The 24,042-nt window shown below is 47.4% G+C and overlaps 1 protein-coding gene across 1 annotated transcript in view; it reads left to right on the top strand.

Annotated features, from left to right (window-relative positions):
• LOC122373166 (nuclear factor NF-kappa-B p100 subunit-like) overlaps window positions 1–24,042 on the top strand; it is a 110,590-nt gene that overhangs the window by 10,687 nt on the left and 75,861 nt on the right. The window contains exon 2 of the mRNA XM_043350992.1: window positions 21,617–21,726. Within this exon, the coding sequence (XP_043206927.1) occupies window positions 21,617–21,726 (110 nt within the window). The remainder of the gene's footprint in view (window positions 1–21,616; window positions 21,727–24,042) is intronic.

Below are 24,042 nucleotides of genomic sequence, written 5' to 3'. Positions count from 1 at the left end.
AATGCCGATCTCAGTGGTATACTATCGCTGTCGAGTATCGATAGTAATGCCCTGTAATATTGTGGTGGATAATTTTGCCATAACAATGAGTTGCTGGGACAAACAAATGGGACTTGAAAATGCATCTTTATTTCGTGGTATTTTCAGTGGCATTGAACAACCGATAAACATAAATATCATGTTCTTACACAGTCCATTAGCCTGTGTGGGTTCGCCTATTACCTCTGTCTATCCTACTTACCACCGCGATGTTTGTCTTTAGATCAACTCAGTTTGACATGCAGTGCGGATACTTCTTGAGAATTGAATTACACTCAAAGCACTCCAGCTCCTTTTCAGACGGTTCCTAACGCAATTACCGCCCGGAAATGTTGCCATCCTGAGAACAAATGACATGACAGGAGGATTACCAAGTCTCGGTATTTTTCCATGTCAGGTCGGACGCCCGGTTTATGTTATGTCTATCTTATCTATATGGACACTGCTAGGCGAGATTGTTATCCGGTATCAAAGGCGATGCAGTCTACTGCAAGGATTGCTAGCTGGCTATTGCTAGCCGGGGCTAGGACAAATGTGGTGTTTTTTTACAAATATTAATTAGAGAAGGAGCCTTTGGGGTTATTATCTTCTCCGCGATGCTGAAAATTGATAAGCATTTGCTATTTTGTTTGCTTAGAAAACACATCGGAGAACAAGCACCGTCGGATAAACTTTGTTTTAAATTCCAAGGCGCAGCGTCAAAAAAAGATTGCAATTACATCCATTATTTTCTAGCACTGGTGACACAGCGCTGTTTCTGACTGATTTTGAAGCGTAGGCCGCGTCATCTGAGCCTGATACCAGTGGAATAATTATATAGTATTGCAGATATTAGGTATTATATACAGTTCAGCAATGATATCCGTTGACTGATCCGACCGGAAAATGCAAAAGGCGGTCACAATTCCGCGTAATTGGTAACCAGACCAGGTGTATCTGTATTTCAATCGTCATATGGATGAAGTGAATTATCCCTAAAACTTTGAGATTTTTTAGCTTTTTCCTCTCAACACCGAGTTTGTAAAAAGTGACGCAATTATATGGAAAAAAGCTAGTAACTTAAGGCATAACTTGAGTAACCAAGGATGATAATGCGCATAAATACACGCATAAGTCTATAGTGACGCCAAGAAGAGATATTTGGAAAAATCATTACTAACCAACTACCAACCAAACATGGACTATGACACTGAAATCGAACCAACTTTGGAAATGCATATAGTTACCAGCTTTTTTACCAACTTTTTATTTCCAACTTTTGACGAAGTTCAGAGCATCTAATACATACATCACTGAGGTTTCATAAAACCAACATAATGCCAACAACACTAGGGCTGCAGTAGCAATTACGAAGTTGGTATCGGTTCATTATCAGGCATTTGTAAACCTAAAAGTTAGTATCCTACTGAGTATTGACATCTTTAATGTGTGTATTTTCTCTTAGAAGTATCGCGTCTCGAAAGTATCGCTATCTCTCCCTGGTTCCGCAGCGCCTCTGGCTTTAGAGGGCTGTCAGCCTGGCCGACCTGTGCCAGGCTTTTTTCACTTTTTTTCACAATTTCACGGGCCAGCCAGCCGGCCAACCCTCAAAAGCCAGGGGTTGTCAAACCAGGCAGCGACGGCGATACTTTCGAGACGCGACACTTTCAAGAGAGACTTTAATCACTCACCGTTACAACTGCTTCGTTGGAATGTTTTACCACCAATATACCACGTTGAATTTCATTTTTCACCTCGCATGACGCTGACCTTGATCATGGAACTGTGGGATGGTTTACCTGGCGTCACCCGTTCCCCGCTCAATGCTCATGTTTTATCGCGCATGTTTCCCCAGTTGTGTTTCAGTTGTGTTTTCCTGGTTCGTAGCACACTACTCGGCAACCAGCATGTTTCTGAAGGATGGATGCCTACATACTGTTCATCATTGGCTGTACCATTGTAGCCAATTGGTCTAAAATATTATCTATCCTGGTGTCAATAACCCGGTTTACATAGCATATTTGACGAGGCTCTAGCTCGTTAATTTGGCGATAATTTCGATGTAGTGGTCTTCAAATATTTAGAGGGGATCATTTTGTAAATTATTAAGCACCATTGGCATCTTTTGCAACATCACGGACGGAGATATAAGCTTGCAACAAACCCTATGTAAACGCGTCTAATGACTGGTAGTTTGGATACTGTGATTACATTATTCTGTCGTCTGCCTGCTGCCTGTTCTCGGAGCGGTCAGCTGTCAGACTAGACCGAGAGACTGCCAGACTCCGACCAACAGACTGCCATACTCTGACTAACAAGCTGTCAAGTGTCATACTAGACCGACAGACTGTTAGACTCTTACCGACATACTGCCACACTCGGACTAACAGACTGTCAGACTAGGACCGACGGCCTGTCAGACTAGGAGCGTCAGACTAGGACCGACAGACTGTCATACTCGGACCGACAGACTGCCAGACTAGACCGACAGACTGCCAGACTCGGACCAATAGACTGGCATATTCGGACAGACACACTGTCAGACTAGACCGACAGACTGCCACACTCGGACCGAGAGACCACCATACTCTGACCGACAGACTCCCATATATCGGACCGACAGACTGCCAGACTCTGACTGACAGACTGTCAAGTGTCAGACTAGACCGACAGACTGTTAGACTCTTACCGACATACTGCCACATTCGGACCGACAGACTGTCCAGACTAGACCGACAGACTGCTAGGCGAAAATGGCTGAAGTCAGTACGGAAAACTTGGGTTGGTGTGACAATTATAACTCCCTTTTCGCCAGCAAATCACCAGCGATGTTGCACAGTAGAATTTTAATTGGCGGTGTAAACTAGAAACACCATCATTTACACAGGAAACTCCACACGTGGTTGTAGAGCGATTCACAGGCGCATCGCTCTAAAACCAATTGGCGTTCTTTGTCAGATTAAAGACGGTATTTTCACGGTAATAAGGAACGGGAAAACATTTAGCCACAATGGCGATCAGCACAGGCGGGGGCAAAACTTGGCATCTTTTCACTCTCTGGAAATCGGATTTGCTGTGATGTTTGATGTGCTGGCAGGTGCACTTGTATATTGATTTTTGGTCGCTTGTTGGTGGCTAGTTAAAAATAAGCATGATTCTAGATATATTTTTAGGGCTACGTATCACGAAGTTTCGACCTGGGAAGGTGTGACTACGGCCTCTATTCTATGGTCTCTCTCTATGTCTATGTCTATGAATTAGCTATATCATCATTAATGTTTTAATTATTACAATCGCTATTATCTTTAGAATATTAGGAGTGGTTATTGCTCAAACAAAAGAAATGCATACTTGCATCTTCAATAGGTATTCTTTATGTTCTTTTCACCTGATATTCAGGGTTTGATATGTGAATCGCTCCCACGCTTCTTATTTTCCTCTGCATCCTAGTTTACTTGTATACATGGTGTAGTTCTACCATATTCAGTAGCACCTGCATCCCGAGTCATGTTCTACCAATATCAGAACATAACCCGACACACGACTGGATGCTCTTCCCTTGTCCCATTATTAGCAATCAGTGTGAATAATTTACCGGCCTTGTCTTCCTGATATCTAAGATGGCGTGAAAGTATGCAAGGTCTCCCAGAACAAACCAAAACAGTATGCCATTGTGGATAAAATGCACCTGATTTCCAGGCGGATCCCAGACGCCATTTTGAGCTTGAGTCAGTCTGGCAACCCTATAACTGCGGCCCAGAGGAGGTCCGTCAAATTTCCTTCCTTTACGTCTTCCTTCCCGTGTTTGTTTCCATGCCGTGTTGGCTGTTTATTGATGTGATGGCTCCGTGTAATCATTTACTCCACAGACTCTATCCTGTATAGAATGGTAGCAGTAATACACATGTGAATTGACGAGAGACGGAAACCAATGGTGGGCTGGTGTCTGGTGATTACGCCACTGGGGACGCTGGTGATACTCGTACCGACCGCCATGTTTATTCCGCCATGTGCTGGTGCCGAAACCCAGGAAAATGCCAGAGAGAAACAGATAGGTAGGTAGGGAGGGAGGGAGGGAGAGGGAGAGAGAGAGAGAGAGAGAGAGAGAGAGAGAGAGAGAGAGAGAGAGAGAGAGAGAGAGAGAGGTTCTCACTTTTTACAGCTGGCATTTTATTGTCTTTCGTACCAAAAAATAAGGCAACAAACGCCTCCCATTACTTCGAAATAGACAACTGTCATCAAAAGTGAGTGGCAATTTCGGTGGCGTTCGTAGATGTCTTCACTGAATGGTCATCATCAAAGTAATAAAATACCCCAGACACATAACAAGACAATTGCGATTTACAAACAAATTTCGGATAGATCCCAGAGAGTCATTGGCAATGCGCAATCGCTGTGCCCAATGTATCACAATAGTCCCATTTTCCTAGTAGCTCAATTTTACATCTATCTCAATAATATGCGTTACTAAGCGTGCAGTCGTCGAGTCAGATCTCTATATTCTCGAAACGCCGATGTTTTTCGTCGATCAATAAGAGATTGCCTTACCGCAATTCGTGTTCATCGGACTCATTTTCTCGGAATTTGTATCGTCTTACCCAGCTGAGTGTATTCTGGTCGCGTAATTGTCAGTGCTCGGAGAGAAGAGACCGCGCAAAAGGCCTTCTAATGAACCGAGTCATTGACCTTTTCATCTCGCAACTGTTTGTGGGCGTATACTTTTAATTGGCGGAGCGGTGAAGCTGAGCTAATGGGAGTGTGGAGCAGAGCAGATCTTTTATGCTTTTATCAGATGACGCTGTTGGTATGGTGGCTACTTCACCGGTGGGGTTTCTTTAATTTAAATGCAGTGCTCTGATGATAGGGATGCTCTAAATCGGGAATTCTTTGACGGACCTGATACTAAACAGGTCAGTTAACCAAATAGGCTAGGTAATATCAACAGCACCGGTGTCCAAAGCAGATTATATTAGCGGTTGGAAAGAGCACAAAAATAACATCAAATTTCCAACGTTGCAATTTTGATTAGTTTTTTAATTTTTCAACTCCCTTACAATGTTGGCTAACTTTTTCGTTTTTTCACAAACTTTGAAGCCTTTTTTTGCTTTTCACAAACATTTTCAAAAGCGTGCTCTCTCTCTCTCTCTCTCTCTCTCTCTCTCTCTCTCTCTCTCTCTCTCTCTCTCTCTCTCTCTGTCTCTCTCTCTCTCTCTCTCTATTTTAGGTCATCTGCAGCCGCGACGTCCGCGCTGACTCTCCACTGTCATATCAGACAACACTTCCTGTCCCCCCCTCTGGCGTCCCCTCTGTCCCCCCAGTGCCCCCTCCCCGTCCCCCACATCCCGGAGTGCCGATAGCGGGGTCACGTGATCTGTCAAATCGAGCACTTCTCCTCTGTAGAGGGGGGGGGGGGGGTCGCAGTCTCCCGGCCTGTATGCAAGCAATGGCTGGCTGATACAGTGTGATGAATAGAAGCTCAGTATGAGAAGACAAATGCTACATAACTTGCTCAATATACGTCAACGTTTGCTAAGATTTTGTCGTCTTTTTGACAGGCTCGACAATACCAATGGCATATTCAGTGTGCATTGTGCAATTTGTACTGTGCAAGGTGCAGTGTTCACTGCGCCTTTGCATTAGCTGATAGGCGGAGCTTGAAGGGCAAATAAATGTGTCTGAGTCTCAGACGATAAATGCTATCGATCACGTGGACGATGAGGGAAAATACTCAGCCTCTGATAATTCAATAACATTTTCCGACAAGTCTGAGGAAGCTCGTCTCATCGTATGTATGTATGTCTGTCTGTCTGTCTGCCTCTCTGTCTGTCTGTCTGTCTGTTTCTCTATATATCTCTGTCTCTGGGTCTGTCTATGTCTCTGTCTCTGTCTGTTTCTGTCTAAAATCCACTTGCATATTCAATATTCATATACCTGACTCCGGTCGTCCTTTCACCTTGCTACTGTAAAAATTATCAAAAGCGAGCTCACGGTCTACACTCACGTTATTCCGGCAACCGTTCCGGCTCAAAAACCAGCACCCAGCACTAAAAACCAAACCCAGCACCAAAAAAACGGCCTCTTCGGAAATCCGGACTCCAGCGATGTCTTTATATCTACCTTTATTTATGTGTGTTGTTTTGCACAGTTGCCTCCCAAATTGGAGGCAACATGCCATCAGAAGCTCCGGCGGAAAATAATCGCGAGGGATTAGTCGTTTTCCGAGACAAGCTGCACCATTGTGACGCACGGATAGACTGCTAAAAATTACCTCCAATTCTGCCGCATTGTGTTGTCAAAACATTACAATAAAAACGCAGCCACCACATGAAGTTCCCAGGCCGCGCTCATGTATCGTATACAATGTCCTGATGGGTTCGCGGAAGCCTTGTTGAATTTTCACACTCTGTGTTTCCATGCATACACAGATGGCATGGGTGTGCTGTCTCGGTACGCGGTACAGTCTCGAAAGTACCGCGCATCGGTGCGGTGGATCCATCAAGCCCGACCGAGGAAGGCTGCTAAGTTTGAGAGCCACCGAACCAATTGACCTGGTGGATGAATGAGAAGGTCAATTGGCTCAATGACTCTGAATTTTAGCAGCCTACCTTCGGCTGGGCTTGCTGGATCCACTGCACCAATGCGCGATACTTTCAAGAGTCAAGACTAGGTATACCTTGTGGGAAATGATATTGGCATGCTGTCATCCGATACGTGTCATATCAGACACCTATTCAGAGACAAGCTATCGGCGGTGCTTCGCTTGCACACATCCTGATCTGATAATATTGGAGAGTGTAGCGCGCCAATACCCGCCTCAGGAGTGTAATGGTACGCTTATAAATGTGATTTAGCCACATTGTAATGGAATTCAGCTGCTTTAGCATTACAAAGGAACAGAAAGCGCGGCTAAAGTTTAGGTACATACGTAATGGATATTCTAAAACAGAACATACGTCATCTTGCTATCATGCAGTGGTGGTTCCCAGCTATGAAAGTATGCAAACGAAACAAAGTCGTGTACAATTGCAACACAGGGCAGCTCTAAGGAGAGCGATCCTCAGACGATGCACCATTGCTGATAAGAAGCGCCATGCGCGACTGTATCCTGCTCTTGTTTGATGACGTCATTGATATGAAGCCGTGCTGCAGAGCCGGTCCGTAGTGCCCTATCAGTGCGTCCTATCGATCGTCGCAACACGACAGATGTCGCTCGACGGCTGCTGCGTCTCATGCCGCCATTTTGTCGACACTTCTCGTTGGATATATTCCCAGTTTCTTTTTTTGCTTCGTGTTGATTTTTTACTTGCTTACCGTACTTGTTTTTTGTTATTATTATTATTATTTTTTTTATTATTATTACTATTATTATTATTATTATTATTATTATTATTATTATTATTATTATTATTATTATTATTATTATTATTATTATTATTATTTTTATTATTATTATTATTATTATTATTATTATTATTATTATAATTATTATTATTAGTATTATTATTATTATTATTATCATTATCATTAATATTATTAGTATTATTATTAGGCATTATTATTCTTGATTATTGATATTACCACTGATTTAAGCTGGGCCTTTTGCTGGTGTTCACAGTTTTCCGTTACATTTGCGTAGTAATGGATTTATTCGCCTGCGTCGATCACTAAATTTAAGTGGTAGGAGAGACTGGGGCGATGCGTTACACTTTTTGGTCTTCTGCACTTAGTGGCCAAGCTATTTAATGAAATTGCACCAAATTTGGTCACATGCTAGCTGAATCAATTTGGAAAGCACATGCAAACTTTCACTTCTTTACGACTATTCACTTTTATGTGAAATTCAGAAAACCAAAGCAAGATTTTTGGGGCAAGTTGAAAAATTGTGGGGCAACTTGATACACGATATGGGGTAACATGTTACACTTCTTTTTTCGTAGTTTCTTCATCATTATAGCGGTCATTGCCCGTCCTATCGGAACCGATCGTAAGCCTCCCTAATGGATAATACTAAACATGCTTTCCTTTCTCATTGAAAGGCAAGAACAATAAAGCATAAACCATTACTGTACTCCACACGCATGAAACGGCTCATCAAACATGGCTCAATCTCTGATTTGCCTTTACTGCGACGCCAAGGGCACCATGCATTGCCATACTGACCGGAGTTTGATTTTCTGCACAAAATTTACGCCCAGGTGAAATGGAGCACGCTATAAGCAGTCTTGGGTAGCCATCTTTAAACATGCCCCGGCCCTGCGGCGGCCGACTTTCTCAAGACTGAACTCAAATGTTTGTTTACATGAAGAGGCTAGTGCGTTTTACTTGGTGATCTTATAAAAGAAATCATCGCTTAATTTTGTGAACATACATTCAACATTCTTACACAAATAACCTTGACAAAAAACGACCCAAAGTGTTGGCCAGCAAAAAATACTTTTGCTGTCACAACTTACCCCAGTGCGCCTACAGGGTGACATGGCGTTCCACCAGGTCTGAGCCTGCAGTGACATGTAAAATGTGCGTAACCTTTCTGCTAGCGTAAATATTGGCGCCATATCAAGAGTATTTTTAAAGATATTTCCTTTGTAACAACTTACCCCTGTAACAGCTAGCCCCATTCTCCCCTACTTTTGTTACGTTACGGTGTACCACTACCGACCTCCCTCCCCCTGTTACGCCATCGTTACGCTCGGTCAAAATCCACCCCCTCCTCCCCCTGTCATGCGTGGCGTAGTTTATGGACTTGGATAGTGAAAACTGTTTTTCCCTTGGATAGTGAAAACTTTTTTGTGAAGTATGCTTCCCTCAGGGTCTTTATGACCATTACCAATAGTAACCATGATCTTCCGTGTCCGCACATGTCAGCCTGAAGTTATATCTGTACCTCTCTCTATCGTCAAACATTATTTACGTCGGCCTCGTTCCCTATGACCTTTTAGTTTTACCTACCAATACCTTTAGTAGAAGGTACTATGCTTTGCATTATATTTTATGAAAGGGGAATAAGTCATTGCACAGGTGTAATGCATTTCCTTGCTGTTTCTCGAACATGTAACTGGTCCCGTCTATTTGCATGCAGTTTTTGTTTATCACACTCGACTGCACGTGTTTGTTCCCAATCAGCAGCCGCCACCGCATGGTAGATAGGACTAAATCCGGCCTATTTATGGAAATAAGTAGGCGGTCCAGCCGTGCGGTAATGGTTCGTATAAGGCAGGGCCGTGCTCGGTTTTCCCGGTGTAAACATGGGGCTCCTCCACTAGAACACGTGGCTGTGGAGCTGCCGGTTTTCGTGTTTTGCGGGCCCCGCCGTCAATGCTTTTGGATCTGGAGCGACCGGATTTAGAGCACATATGACATAACATACAACTGGAGCTGTATATTTGAGCTCTCATGGAGCTGATAACGTTTGGGAAAGACTGGAGGCCGCCATTTTCTATAAAGCTTTAGTGCGAGCCTTTTGAATGGAAGGATTCACAAGGACAGAGCCCCCGCTTAGCCGAGCTTGCTGCGCTGGCCCTGCACTCTATCGGTCCCTCCGATCGTGCAATTCCTGATCTATGGAAGAATTTGGAGTCCGAAGCTTAACGTTTACGTACGCACACCGCCATGCGTTGCTTTGATTACACTGTTTGCACCCATTCCTGTGAGGCTTTCGGGTAATGTGCATTTTGGTGTCCAACCAGGTCCAGGTCTGAGTCTCTCCAGTCTTGTGGATCCCGAAAGGTCCCCTGAGATGAGAAGCTACGGAATTGAGAACATATCGCTGAGCTCATGTCACCTATGGCCTGTGGGACAGTGGACTTCCTTTTTTTAATATAACGTTCTCGCTGTTAGTGAGTTAGTTATACGTCCCAGAGGCCTGATTTATGGCCCAGTAGCGGCGGAACGCCTTCAATTAGGTAAGGGGGGGGGGGGCACTGCCGACTTTTGGTCCCATTCTTTCCATGCAACGCCCATAGGGCTAATGTTAAAATGCAAAAATCAAAGGGGGGCACGGTGCCCCGGTGCCCTCCCCGTTCCGCCGCCTATGATTTATGCACTACATGCACAATGTACCATCCTCCTTTCTCGACAAACGACCCGCTCCAATGCAGTCACAACTCACAATGGTTTGTGTTTTAGACCGATAAACCCTTCCACATGCCCAGGTGTTCCGTATGTATTTTGGGACTGACACACCTGCTGCATGTTCAAATGTTCCGTATTTTGGGACTGACACACCCTTCTGCATGTTCAAATGTTCCGTATTTTTGGAACGTGTCTGGTCTGATGAGCCCACGGCTAGCACGAACAGTGAACACGGCTTTGTTTTATATCCACCCCAATCGGTTTCCTGCTGACGTCATCCGTTTGCTGTTGACGTCAGCCACTGGCGTCGAGCTGCCGACTGTGGCTAGCCACCGACGGCAGCACTAACTGTCGGCTGTAATAGCAACTACTCGTTGAACAAGTAGTTGCTAGGTGTCGCTGTGTACGCTGTGGCATGGAAGCTAGAGCTTGTTGATTGGTAAGGCTAGGGCCTAGCCCTAGGGTTGACGAACTGGCCAGAGTGGGCAGTGCCTATATCAGCAGCAGTCAACTGATACTTTGACATAAAGAAAACATGGCAACAGACAATAGTGTAGGTTGGTAGTTATGAATTGGTAGTTCCTCGGAAGCTCTGGGCAGTTGGTAATCGCCGGGTCCGTATCAAAGCGTCCAAAACCGCAGCATCCAAAGTACGCAACATCCAAAACCGTAGCGTCCAAAGTACGCAACGTCCAAAATACGTCCAAAATCGGGTTTATAGGGGGCATTCACAAAGTCCAAAACCGAAACATCCAAAAACGCAACGTCCAAAAACGTATCATCCAAAAAACGCAACATCCAAAGTACGTAACCTCCAAAACCACAACGTCCAAGACCACGACATCCTAGGCACGCAACATCCAAAACCAACCTAACCTAACCTAACCTAACCTAACCTAACCTAACCTAACCTAACCTACTGATTTTTGCCTATCCCTAACCCAACCTAACCTAACCTAACCTAACCTACTGATTTTTGCCTACCGGGGATAAGGAAACCCAACCTAACCTAACCTAACCTAACCTAACCTAACCTAACCTAACCTACTGATTTATGCCTACCGGGGATAAGGAAAGCTAACCTAACCTAACCTAGCCTAACCTAACCTAACCTAACGGTTTTGGATGTTGCGTACTTTGGATGTTGCGTACTTTGGATGTTGCGTACTTTGGATGATGCGTCCTTGGATGTTGCGTTTTTGGATGTTGCGGTTTTGGATGTTTCGATTTTGGACGTTGTGAATGCTCCCTATATACCCGATTTTGGACGTATTTTGGACGTTGCGTACTTTGGACGCTGCGGTTTTGGATGTTGCGTACTTTGGATGCTGCGGTTTTGGACGCTTTGATGGTCCCCCGTAATCGCCACGCCATGTGTGGATCGCCCACGATCGTGAATACAATACAATATAATACAATGCTCAGGTTTAATGATTTACCATTATTAGGCGAGAAAACGCCAACAGTTATACCCTGCTCATGTCTCCAGTCTCCACCCTGTCTCTGAAAGCTCAAGGCTGTTGTTCCATGAATAAGTGTTTGCGCTGTACCATTTCCTGCATGACGTCATCAGTGTACCGTCCAGCGGGAATTACACGGGTCCGTATCAAAGCGTCCGAATTACACGAGGTAAAACCCGGCGCCGGCCCCCTGATGACGTCACAGACCAACTGCAACAACCGGATTGACAGGCGGCGAAGTGGCGGAGTTGCACTCCCTTCGTCGGTAGAGAGGAGGCGCCAAGCCAACACTGCACGGGGGCAGTCTCCCGCGCCTGTAAAACACACGACTCGAGCGTGCGACCACCCGAGAGTCTATGGCGTGCTTCCGCCCCCTTCCCTCCCCCCGCTGAGCCCGCCCGTAGCAACCGAGCAAACGCGTGGGCCGCTCGACTGGTTCATTTCAAGTACCGTGTCCCCACTCGCCGCCGCCGCCGCCCCGGCCGCCGGCGACGCCTGCAAGGGACTTGTCCGCCAGGGGGCACGGCTGGCTGAAACACGAGTGTGTCACGTGACTGGGCTTCCCCGGACTGGCGGCCTTGCGCTGCGCCGGGCCGGGCCGGCGTCGGTCGGCTGCGTTCAGTCGCTGTCCCGCTGTCGTGTGTGCTATTGTGGACATCATCAGGAGCAACAGGTGTTAGCGAGGGGAACACCAGAGGAGATACGGAGCAGTTGGATGGTGGCAGGGCAGGTAAGCCAGCGCTGGTGGTGTGTGGGGGGGGGGGGGGGGGGGGCAGCGTGGGTTGATTGATCGCCCCGAGTTGTCACTGCGCATTGCGCCTCACAATGTTCCCAGTTCAATACGTGTGGAGAGTACGGGGACAGGAGTGGTGGCATGAGTGGAACTCGCGGTCAATGCGAAGACTTGTTACCTACTAACATGCGCGTGTTACATGTAGTGATACAGATCACAGATGTGAGATTACAATTATGAGCTCATAGGTAATAGGTATTTGGGCTTACGGGCCACCACATATTGCTGTATTTGGGCATGCTTTTATCTCTTAAACCGTATGATGGCTGGTTCGTTCAAACCATCGAGAATGCTACGAACCATCGTATAACCATCGTACCATCGGACCACCTTTGTTTATATGTTTCAGATGGACAAAGTACGGGTATGAAATTGATATTGAATCGGATACCTATGCGAATGCTGTTGATTAATACGGTTTTATGAATCTGATTTGATTATGATAAGACTTACAAGGATCATTCTTATCGGTTGTCCCATGTCCAATTTGGAGAAATGTTAGACAAGGTTACAGACAACGGTCTATGTTGAAAATGCGTCTTCCCTCGGTTAGTTACTAATTAGCCGAGGGAAGACGCATTTTAATTCAATCTAATTAATAATTAGAAGGCATTTGGGAGGGTCTTATTCTAAGTTCTTACTTATTTTAACCTAGCATCCATTCTATCCATCCAATCACTATCTAACATCTAACTTATTCTAGTCCTCATTGAAGGATAGAACCGGCTGGATTAGGTTGCGTACTATTCCGTTCACGGGTGACGTGTGCCGAAATGCGTGATGCCACTCCTTCCGCCACTCTGCCCGACTTGGCGAACAAACCCACCACGTGTCCCATCGGTCTCCCACCGCTGTCCCATCGGTCTCCCACCGCTGTACCATCGGTCTCCCCTCACATCCCTCTCAGAACCCACCGCTACATCCCACCGTTCTTCCTCCCACCACGTGACCATCCCACCACTGTCCCACCGGTCTCCCCTCACCACCCACCGTGTCCCACCGCTCTCCAACCCACCATCCGCCGTGTCCCACCGGTCTCCCCTCACCACCCACCGTGTCCCACCGCTCTCCAACCCACCATCCGCCGTGTCCCATCGGTCTCCCCTCCCACCCACCGTGTCCCACCGCTCTCCAACCCACACCTATCGCGTCTCCCATCGTTACCCAATCTCTCCCCCATCTTTCCGTGCTTATATCACCCTCCTGGCCAGCTCTGCTCGTTCTCCTCCATAACCTGACAACGGTAAAGCTGTGCTCTAATCCTCCCCAATGGAGAGCTAACCTCTCTGGCTCTCGGGGGTCGTTGGGTGCGTGACGTGCGGGGTTACCTCTGTCGGATGAACCTGTCTGCAGCAGCGCTCATTACCGGCTTTTAAGTGGTTTTATTTGGAGTGGTTTTAATGTAATTTATTTTGATTACCGGCTTGGTTGTGGTGGTTTCATTTGGTGTACGTTTTTAAGTTCGTTTATTTTATTTTGATTACCAGCTTGGTTGGGTGGGTAGCTTTTTGGAGTGGGTTTTGATTTTATTCTATTTCGAGTGATGATGTATGTTTTGACCGTCGTGACCTCACAGCGGGGATTAAATATCAGTGCTTGATGTATTAATATGCACCCAAAGACCCGGTTATTATATTGGTGATGTGAATAACCATCCTACTTTTCATTAAGTGAAAAGTAGGATGGCTATACCTACCGTACCGTATCTGTTTTACTCTATACCGTATCTGCTGTAGGGACATCGGAGACTGATTGAAACCATGCCCGCTTCTCATAGGCAGTCGTTTAAAACGTTGTCTTGGTGCTCGGACACTTCTACTTTATCTATCTTTTTTAATTTATAAAGCTGCATTTTGCTCTTTTAAAGTTGATCGTCATTTTTCGCAATCTGTGGCCAAACAATGCATTTCAAATGGCCTAGCATGATCTGTGTTTGCTTCCTTGCTTCCTTCAAAGAAGCAAGCCCATAAAGCGATCATCCTATAAAATCAGACTGTGGCCAAACATTGCAGTTCACTTGGCACCATGGAGCGTGCTTGCTTGCTTCCTTCGAAGCAGCAAGCCTTTGAAGCGGTTCTCCCATAAAGTCAGACCAGGCTAGTCAGTCGTCAAAACGAAAGGAGATTTCTTGATTCTTCTTTTATTCCCTAGGTTCTTTCCTCGTTTTCGCCGTCGCCGGACGACGACTGGTGTCCTATTGGACGTTACCTCAACCATAATGGTTATGCGCCTATTTTCAGCGACCGAATCCGCAATTGAATGTGATAAAGATTGCACAATAATAAAATTCGGATATATTCGATCACGGTCAACCGACACAGAACACCAGCTCACTTGCAGTCGATTGACAAAGATCCGTGATCAAATATACCCGAATTTTGTTATGATGTCTGTTGTCATTATATTCAGATTCCAGTGGCGGTCGCAGGGGGGGGGGGGCCATCAGGGCCATGGCCCCCCCCAAAGGCAAATCAGGGGGGGCCATCATATCATTTGGCCCCCCCCCAAACAACCGATGGGCCCCCATGGCCGTATGGGGCCCTGGCCCGTATTCGATTGTCACGAGGCTCGAGAAACCCACGCCAGCTATTAGGTAACAGCTCCCATACCAGTCTTTGAGGGTCCTACACTGACCTCTGAGGGCCCTTCAGTGGCGGTCAAGCGTCCACATTGACCGCTGAGGACCCGTATTGACCTCTGAGGGCCCTACACTGGCCTTTGAGGGCCCCTAAACCGGCCTCAGGGGCCCAACCGGCGTCTGGGAGCCTCACACCGGCCTCTGGTGGCCTCATTTTTGTCTCTCGAGTCCCAAGACTAGCCTTTAAGTGTCTCTGAGGGCCCCGCACTGGATTCTGAAGACCCGATGTCGAGCCAGCACCCGATGTCTGGGGGCCCATCTTGGTCTTGGTCTCCGGTCTCTGGGGTCCAACGCCGGCCCATACCGGCCTTTTAGGGCCCCACACTGACCTCTAAGGGCCCATGCTGGCCTGTAAGGACCCACATTAGCCTCTAAGGGCCCCCCCGCACTGGATTCTGATGACCCAATGCCGGCCGCTCAGGGCCCGCATCGGCGTCTGAGGGCCCATCTTGGCCTTTGAGGGCCCTCCGCTGGCCTCTGGGGTCCAACGCCGGCCCCTGCCGGTCTTTTAGGGCCCCACACTGACCTCTGAGGGCCCATGCTGGCCTGGCCTGTAAGGATACACATTAGCCTCTATGGGCCCCACACTGGATTCTTAAGACCCGATGCCGGCCTCTAAGGGTCCGCATCGGCCTCTGAAGGCCCATCTTGGCCTTTGAGGGCCCTCTGCTGGCCTCTGGGGTCCAACGCCGGCCAATGCCAGTCTTTTAGGGTCCCATTCTGATCTTTGAGGGCCCCATGCTGGCCTGTAAGGATACACATTAGCCTCTATGGGCCCCACACTGGATTCTGAAGACCCGATGCCGGCCTCTAAGGGTCAGCATCGGCTTCTGCGGGCCCATCTTGGCCTTTGAGGGCCTTCTGTTGGCCTCTGGGGTCCAACGCCGGCCCATGCCGGTTTTTTAGGGCCCCACACTGACCTCTGAGGGCCCGTGCTGGCCTGTAAGAACCCACCTTAGCCTCTGAGGGCCCCGCACGGGCTTCTGAAGACCTGATGCCGGCCTCTAAGGGCCCGCATCGGCTTAGTCCGAGGGCCCATCTTGGCCTTTGAGGGCCCTCTTCTGGCCTCTGGGGTCCAACGCCGGCCCATGTCGGTCTTTTAGGGCCCCACCCTAACCTCTGAGGGCTCCATGCTGGCCTGTAAGGACCCATATTAGCCTCTGAGTGCCCAATTCGGTCTCTGATGGTCTCAAACTGCCCTTTGCAGGCCCTGTACTGGTCTCTGATAGCTCTAAACTGGCCCCTAAGAGCCCAAACCAGCCTCTAAAGGTCCCACGACCCATACCGGCCTCTGATGGTCCCATTTCTGTCTCTGGGACCGAAACTGCCCTTATGTGCCTCTGAGGGCCCCTTACTGGCTTCTGAAGGATCGATGCCGGCTTCTGAGGATCCATACCGGTCTTTAAGTGCCTCATAGCGACACCTGAGGCCCCACACCAGCCTCTGAGGGGCCCGCAAACTGGCCTATGAGGTCTCTACACCGGCCACTGATGGCCCTATTATGTTCTCTGGGGGGCTCAAGCCTTACCTTTGGGCGTCACGCACTTGCTTATGAAGGCCCACATCAGCCTCTGGGGCCCTACCTGGGGCCTTTGAGGCCCTTCACTGACCCTTGGGTCCAACGCCGGCCTCTGGGGGGTCTGACACCGTACTCTAAGGGCCCCATTGCAGCCTCTAGGCGATAGGTATCGCCGAAGCGCTATCGATGGGCCCATAAGTGTAGGAACCATGGGTGCAGTGGGCGCAGTTGCACCAACAATAATTCTGCAGTGAGTGCAGACAATGTATTCTGCATCCACAATAATCTGGAACAAAACCCCCTTTCCTCAGCAACACTACTTTCCATGCAGCACGACAAATTTAGGATATTTTGCCCACTATCCGTCTTTCGAAGCATTTGCTACTGTAATGGTCTTCAAAATTTGCATTGTGCTCAAGTGAAAAAAAAGATTAAACGGAAGTCGGAACACATGTGTGAACAGATACCGATGAGCCACTGATAAAAGTTTTAGCACGATGATCTTAAAAAATGGCAAAGTTTTTTTTTTTTTGCAAAGAAAATTGCAAAGTTAGCCGGCTTTATTTTTGCGGTAGTCCATTCACAGTTGCGTGAATTATTGGCATAATCAATGCTTCAAAATGCACTTTTCGGTACCTTTTCGACATGGTGCACCCTCAAAGCTCTCAATGAGCCTCCGCTCGGATGCCGCTGCCTACCCCCCCCCCCCCCCCGCTTCACCGGCCATGGCCTAGGTTTCTGCACCCGTCCACTACGCCCGTGGGCCCCTTTAAGCTAGCACCGGGCCCCCCGGGTCAGCGCAGGGGCCCCTTTGCCAAGTTGGCCCCCCCCCAAACTCCAAGTCTGCGACCGCCCCTGTCAGATTCAGTTAAGGATTTTGTCACTTAAAATGTGCTTATAAAATATAATCATCATGCTGATCTTCTCTACAACGCTAAAACTCTTAAATATTTCTTTTTCAGCTATCGCATAACGCGACGGTGAACGGTATGACACTGGGAATTTTCTGTACATAACTCGTCATGCTTACTGTAGCCCTGACACCCGCGGGGGGTTTCTTGTCGTGCTGCTCGTTGCATTTCCTTTCTGCGACGATTGCGGTGCGTCTGATGCATTTCCTGTGGGTGACGGTTCTGGCGCGTCAGTTTCATATGTGGATGTGGTTCTGTGGGTTGAGTGTAGGGTCTGATGGAAACATCCTCTGTGTGTCACTGAATCATTGCCGGAGTTTCCCTCGAAGCTTCGCGGTCTGTGCGTCAACTAGACCAGAGACCACAGACAAGATAGACCAGAGACCACATAATAGACAGACCAGAGACCAGACAGACCAGACAGTTCAGAGAACAGAGACGGCATACCGCTGACCTGACCGTAGACGGATATAAGAGAATGTGGATATTCATTGATCCGAGGATTTGATACAAGGTTAGCTAAAATTGTGCTGTTTTTGCCACATCTTGGGTTACAAATCTTATTATCCTGAACGTTATAGAATAACACGAGTTTTAAATTACATTATATTTTAGGTGCTCGGTATCAGGTACACCTATACCTACAAAAAGTAAATAATAAATCTAACTTCTGAAGGCTCAGTCAACTACACATTACTGCACGTAATTGATGTTCTCCCATTTCGTTCACGCCATATCAGCACCATTATAAATGTAACTCAGTAGGTATGGCTGGAGCTGTGATCGCGACCTCTGACCTTTGTGCCGCGGGCTTATTACCATCCGGGACCAACATAGGCTTCCAGAGGCTTCTCAGACTCCGGCGAACAGCGCCGGTAGCCATGGCAACCGGCTGTGATGGCACCGGCTGCCATGGCAACTGGATGAGGTGCCGCGGACCTCTGGCGTGATGCCCTTTATCACGTGCAACAATGAACGAAAATGCTTGGATTTGATGGAGGATACCTTACGTTTGGAAAGAACATCGCGGCTTAATAGTTCGCTATTGAGTATTCTATCGACAATCTAGCTGCTAACACTTCGTTTCCGTTGTCGATTCTAGTGCAGCAAAATCGATCGACCCATGAACGTCCAGAAAGCAGAAGCAGCAGCATCTCAAATTGTGAGATCTCTTCTGAGAGCTGTATGTGTCTCCAGGGCTGCGGAAACTATCGATTTTTGATGACTCCGACTCTGACTCTGGCTTCCAAAATTGACAGCAACCCTGGTCAGAACTCTCATCCCCGACTCCGACTCCGAGTCCGCAGCCCTGCAGTGTATTTTGTTCGACCAGTTTATGCGATCGCGAAGCTTAGCTGCTCCGAACTGCCTGTGTTACGGAGGAGTAATAGTATGCGAGTTAAAGAGGTCTGAGCGCTCGTGAACGCGCGTTTGAAAGGCTCCGTACGGCAGAAAACGTCCTCTTATGCATCAATACACGTACCAAACAACATTGAGGCATGGTTAAGGGTGCCATGGAAAAGCACCACCTACGCAATGGTATGCGCAGTGCAGCTGCATTCAATGCATGAACAGGTTGTGTCGATTGTTTATGTATGTGGGGACAGCACTCGTTGGCCGGGGTCGGTAGAAGAGGATACCAACTTTTTTGTTTATCAATACTAAATCGATATCTGTTTATCAATACTAAATCGATATCAACTTGGTGTTTTACATTTTGATCCGAATATTGTTTGTGTGCGTCTTGTTTTCGGTATTGTAAATTCTCACTGCCGTATATAAAAAAAACTGAATTTGGTGCAATTGTGACTTTCTTTGATACCTGTGACTTTCTGTGATTTCTGATTTTCCATTTTTCGTTTTTCGTTTTTTTCTAACGGTGTTGGTTGGTATTTTGCTTGGTATGGGTATCCAAACGATCTGTAATTGACATCACTAGTCGGGGGCCCCAGCTAACCCCCTGCTCTCTAGGGGGAGGTGTGGGGGAGGAGGGGGGGGGGCTGAACCGGTATGAGTTCCACCGACCGGGGAGGAATGTATGCAAACATAAACATTGGGGACGCGTCTGTCCGGGCAGACCGAGAAGAGGGGCAGGGGCGTAACCAGGGAGGGAGTCAGGGGGTGTCTGATGGGGCTTCCTTTGTGGCAGTGGTGTTTTCAGGGAGAGAACCACCTAGGGTCCTCCAAGACAGTTATGGTAGCATAGCCGCATCCAAAACTGAGCACGAGTCCTGCTTTGTTAACCCTCGCCAATGTAGGGGGGGGGGTTGGTGCACCCCCCCCCCTGAGGTTTTTCGGAAATAGTGCAAAAACGGCGGCGCGCAGCGCCGCCAAATTTTGGGTACCTTATGGGGCAAACCTTGCGCATCTTTTGATAAAAAAAATTTGACCGGGTCATGTCAGGTCACGGAGTTATGACGTCACAAAGGGAACAGCCTCCGGCCGGATTTTCACAAACTGAGTGCCAACGCCCGAGGTTTCCTGCCGGTGGTACGGACATCGGTTGATGGATCGTGATGAAACTTCCCATGCATGTTGGGGCAAGTATTGGCTATCATATGGTATAAGAAACTTGACCGGGTCAGGTCAGGTCACGGAGCTATGACGTCACAAGAGGAACAGCGTCCGGTACTATTTTTGAAAAGCGCCCGAACCACTATTTTGCTAATTCTTGTCACCTCAATGGGAATATGCAGCAATATTAGCTTCTATAGGGAGCAAATGGACCTTCCAAATCCAAAAATACAATCAGATTTCAAAAATTTAAATTTTGATTTTTCGAATTTCTGCCGCCGACTGTGACCTTGCCGACTTCCGGCGCTCCCAACGCGCCATTTTTAGAGCTAGGGAAACGAAATACATACCAAACGATAGAGAATTGATCAAGGAACACGATAGTGAAGGTTTCAAGTCGATATCTCCCACCGTTTTGCCGCAATCGCCGCGGAAAGTTGAAAAAGTCTATTTTTCCGAAAATTTGACCTTTGACCGGTCAAAAGTAGGTCAAATGTTGACCTAGGACCAAAAAATATACCACCAATCGCGAGATCTCGTTGAGAGCAATCCGTTGGTTTTTTCCGCTAAGCTCTACGACGCTCCGTTTTCAAACGCCAAGGGGGGGGGGGGGTCGCACCAACCCCCCCCCCCCTGCATGGGCGAAGGTGGCAGACCGCCGTTTACGGGCGAGGGTTAAGTCGTAGTCTCACTGTGATGTGTAGACTGACATTTTCGAGGAATAGCTACCCCACAAGGCACAAGCAATAGTCTGCAAGAAACAAGGGAACACGACATTCAAACATCATTGAATTATCATAAATCACTAACATTCTGCGCATATATAGACCAGTAAAATTAAGATTATGGTACTCAGGCGTCATGTTAATTCGTAATTTCGAAACTCCTTCATTTTTCCTCAGCATTGTGGTCTGCTGTTTTATGGAAACGAAATCTAGTAATTATATGCAATGTACTTTTTCTGAGCGGATGTTGTAATACCTAAGCTATATTTAAATTTCACCGGATGACCCAGTTAGGTTGATTTATGTTTGTTTTTAAATTCGGCTATCACATCGCTGCAATGTGTGACACATTGTTCGTGGAGTAGTGATCAGACCGTGTTTGGTCCGTGTCGGAAGTATACGCCGGCAGTTGTTACCGATTTTTGATGGACCGTTGACGCCTTGTTTTGGCTGTGTAGCTGCAGAAGCGCGGGGTACTTCAAGGAACTGTGTTTGCGTCCATTGTTTTCTGGCTGATCTGTTCGATATGCCATATTTGATGTTAGGAACATTGGCAGATTATTTTCTGTCCACTATTGTACGGAAATATTGGTATGAAGTAACAATGTTATGCCTGTTTTGTATGTGCACTGGATGTTTGTTGTACAACCATGTATTTTCGTGAAACACTTCTGGTTCCATGTGATTCCACCACCCTCAGCAAACTGTTTGTGTTAAGTGTGTTATATCTGAAATTTCTCACTCCTGGAGCGCCTGTATTGAACTCGATGTCTTACCTGCGTAGTTGGAATACTTCTCCCTGTGTTCTGTCCACCAGTGACGCCATTCGTACCTACTCGTGTGGCTCCATGCAGTGTCTAACCGTAGTTTTGTCTTTTCCAGCAGTGACGCCATTGCCTGCGCCCTGCAGTCTGTACTCTCTCGGCTCTATTAGTATCTAACTTGTCCGTTGTTTTCTCTGCCCCAGTGACGTCATGGCCTGCAGTCCGTACTCCCGCGGCTCGAACAGTACCTCTCCACCGTCTCACCACAGCCCCGGACAGTACACAGTCAAGGCCGAACCGGCTCTCCACCAAGGTAAGGCTCGTCTTACGGTAATTATGGTAATTTGGCGCGCGTGTGGTGTGGTTTATGCATGCGTATGAGGTGGGTTCTTCGATAGCCTGCGGGGACGCACTTAGTGACAACAAACCACAAAACAGTGTGCGACTCAGGAACAGGAAGGTTACTTGGAAAGCTTGTATCTGTCGTTAGTGCTTGATAGTTGTATCGGGACATTCCGCATAATAGATAGATAATAGATAACAGTAAGTTTGTTGAAGTCATTGTGGCGTCTACTGTTTAGGTACGTACGAAGCAGATATGGGGTCTCCGCTCATTTTCTTTTTTTTTTACTTTTTTCTTCGTTTCGGAGCTAGCCATTATCATTGTGGCTAGCATTACCATAATCACATGACCATAATCGTCTGGACGTGGAAAGTAGGCACAGATCATCGAATATGCTTGAATAATGGTTCTCATATAGTCATTTTTAGTTAAACTATTATACGAGCCATTAACGTAAAGGCACGATAGAGATAAATGACATGCCTTCAAATATTCACATGGCATAGTTGAAATCCTGTAGCTTCATTGGTTGTCATTAAGTGTGTATGCTTTTTAACTGTCCTGTGTGCAATGTTAATGCTATATATGGTGCTGCTCTAGTTAACAGTGTTTTATAAGCCAGCTATTTGACATATGGGACCCTTTTTAAAGTCAGATAAATCATTCAAACGTAATTATTCCATGTATATATTGCCGCATTTTGATGCATTAAAACTTTATGCTTTCCCAATATCAAAAGAATAAATGTGCACTTCATTGCCACTAACCATTTCTTCACGGACTCCCTCTCACCACCCGGTATAGGTGGCTGAATTTCTCAGCTCCATTGCCTTCACGTGCTGCTCTGCCTCTGTTCGGTACCTCCGCATGTCTCCTGTCTGTCTCCTCTCCCTCACACCTATTGAGGAAGGGCTGAGGCACGGAGAGATTGAGACAATCAACGTCTCTGCCGCCTCCAAAACCCTTCCCATCGGCTCTCTTGAGAGGCGGGCGTTGTTCCATTCAGGTCTGCGGAGTCGATGGATTATCGGTGACTCCGGCTCCGACTCCGCAACCCTGGTTCCGTTCACTTGTTGTTCCATCCACGTCGTGTTCACTGTTCAATTGAGAGTGAAAAAGGAACAGACCGCAGGAGTGCTTTCCTGGAAAAGCACGTCCGCCATATTGAATTGCGAATAGAGGCGGCCATCTTGCATGTACCATGTGTGGTAGCCGGTGAGGTAAACTCAGCTGGGATTTCCTGGTGGCTGGCATTTGTAGGTAATACCTGGAGACTGATGGGCTTTGCACATGTCAGAAGGCGAGTCATAGCCCTCTGTTCTTGGAACGAACCTCGATGGCGTCCCTTTTCTGGAGCAGGAAACGGCAAAAAATTGCCAGGTAATCTTGACAGTGCAGTAAAAGTGACTACATTAGTCTATAAACACGAAAAATCACTTGTTGTGGCCAGCAAACACAAAACAATAGCAAATCAGCCTCCAAATTCCCCAATAAGTACCCAAACTCTGTCCGTTCTCCAAAAATCCCCTGTAGATCAGCGTTCGTTTACACGAAAAAGTCTCTGAATATCCGGCCTGTGAAGATTATTGTCGCCAGATTTCCCCGGGTTTCTCCAAGGCCACACGCGCCGGTGATTGTGGATATCCCCAGGCGGGCGGGCTCGTGACTGAAAGAAACCACAGCTGACGTAGGAATACATCACGTCGCGCCCATCCCCTTGCCTTATCGGGCCCGTACCGCTGGTCGACGTAATTCCTCTAGAATGCAGGATCTGTTGTGACTGGTGATGTTAGCGGTTAGGTAATTCATCTACATTGAGTAGGCTAGTAAGTGAATCTTTGTCTAGTATTGCGGTAAACAAACACTTCATTAACCATTTTGCGTGCGGAAATTTCAAAATGACCATACAAGCTCGTGAATATGCCAATGTATCGGTGTTAAATAACTTTTTTTTCGGATACACCTCTGAGCATTTTATAGGTAGATATATTTTACTTCGAATCCCGTACCCATCAGGACGGTCAAAGTTGCCAATCACGCGTCACCGTTCCATCTAGATGAGTCGCAGCCGCCGCGGAGACCGGTTCTGCGCCGTAAGGCCTCCGCGGAAGTCACAGCCGCCCCCCAGTGACGTCATTTGTGTGTTGTACCGGCAGCAGCGCCCTGATAGCGGCGAGGCGTTCTGGGGCCTTCCCGGGTGGCGCGGGGCCCGCGGCGCAGGGGCGACTTCAGGCAGAGGGGTTGGGGGGGGGGGGTCGGCGCAGGGGCGGATTTGTTCATTTTGGA

This window comes from Amphibalanus amphitrite, unplaced genomic scaffold (genome assembly GCF_019059575.1).
Source record: "Amphibalanus amphitrite isolate SeventyFive unplaced genomic scaffold, NRLGWU_Aamphi_draft 001452F_arrow, whole genome shotgun sequence".
NCBI lineage: Eukaryota > Metazoa > Arthropoda > Thecostraca > Balanomorpha > Balanidae > Amphibalanus > Amphibalanus amphitrite.
This window is presented reverse-complemented; position numbering and strand designations above follow the sequence as displayed.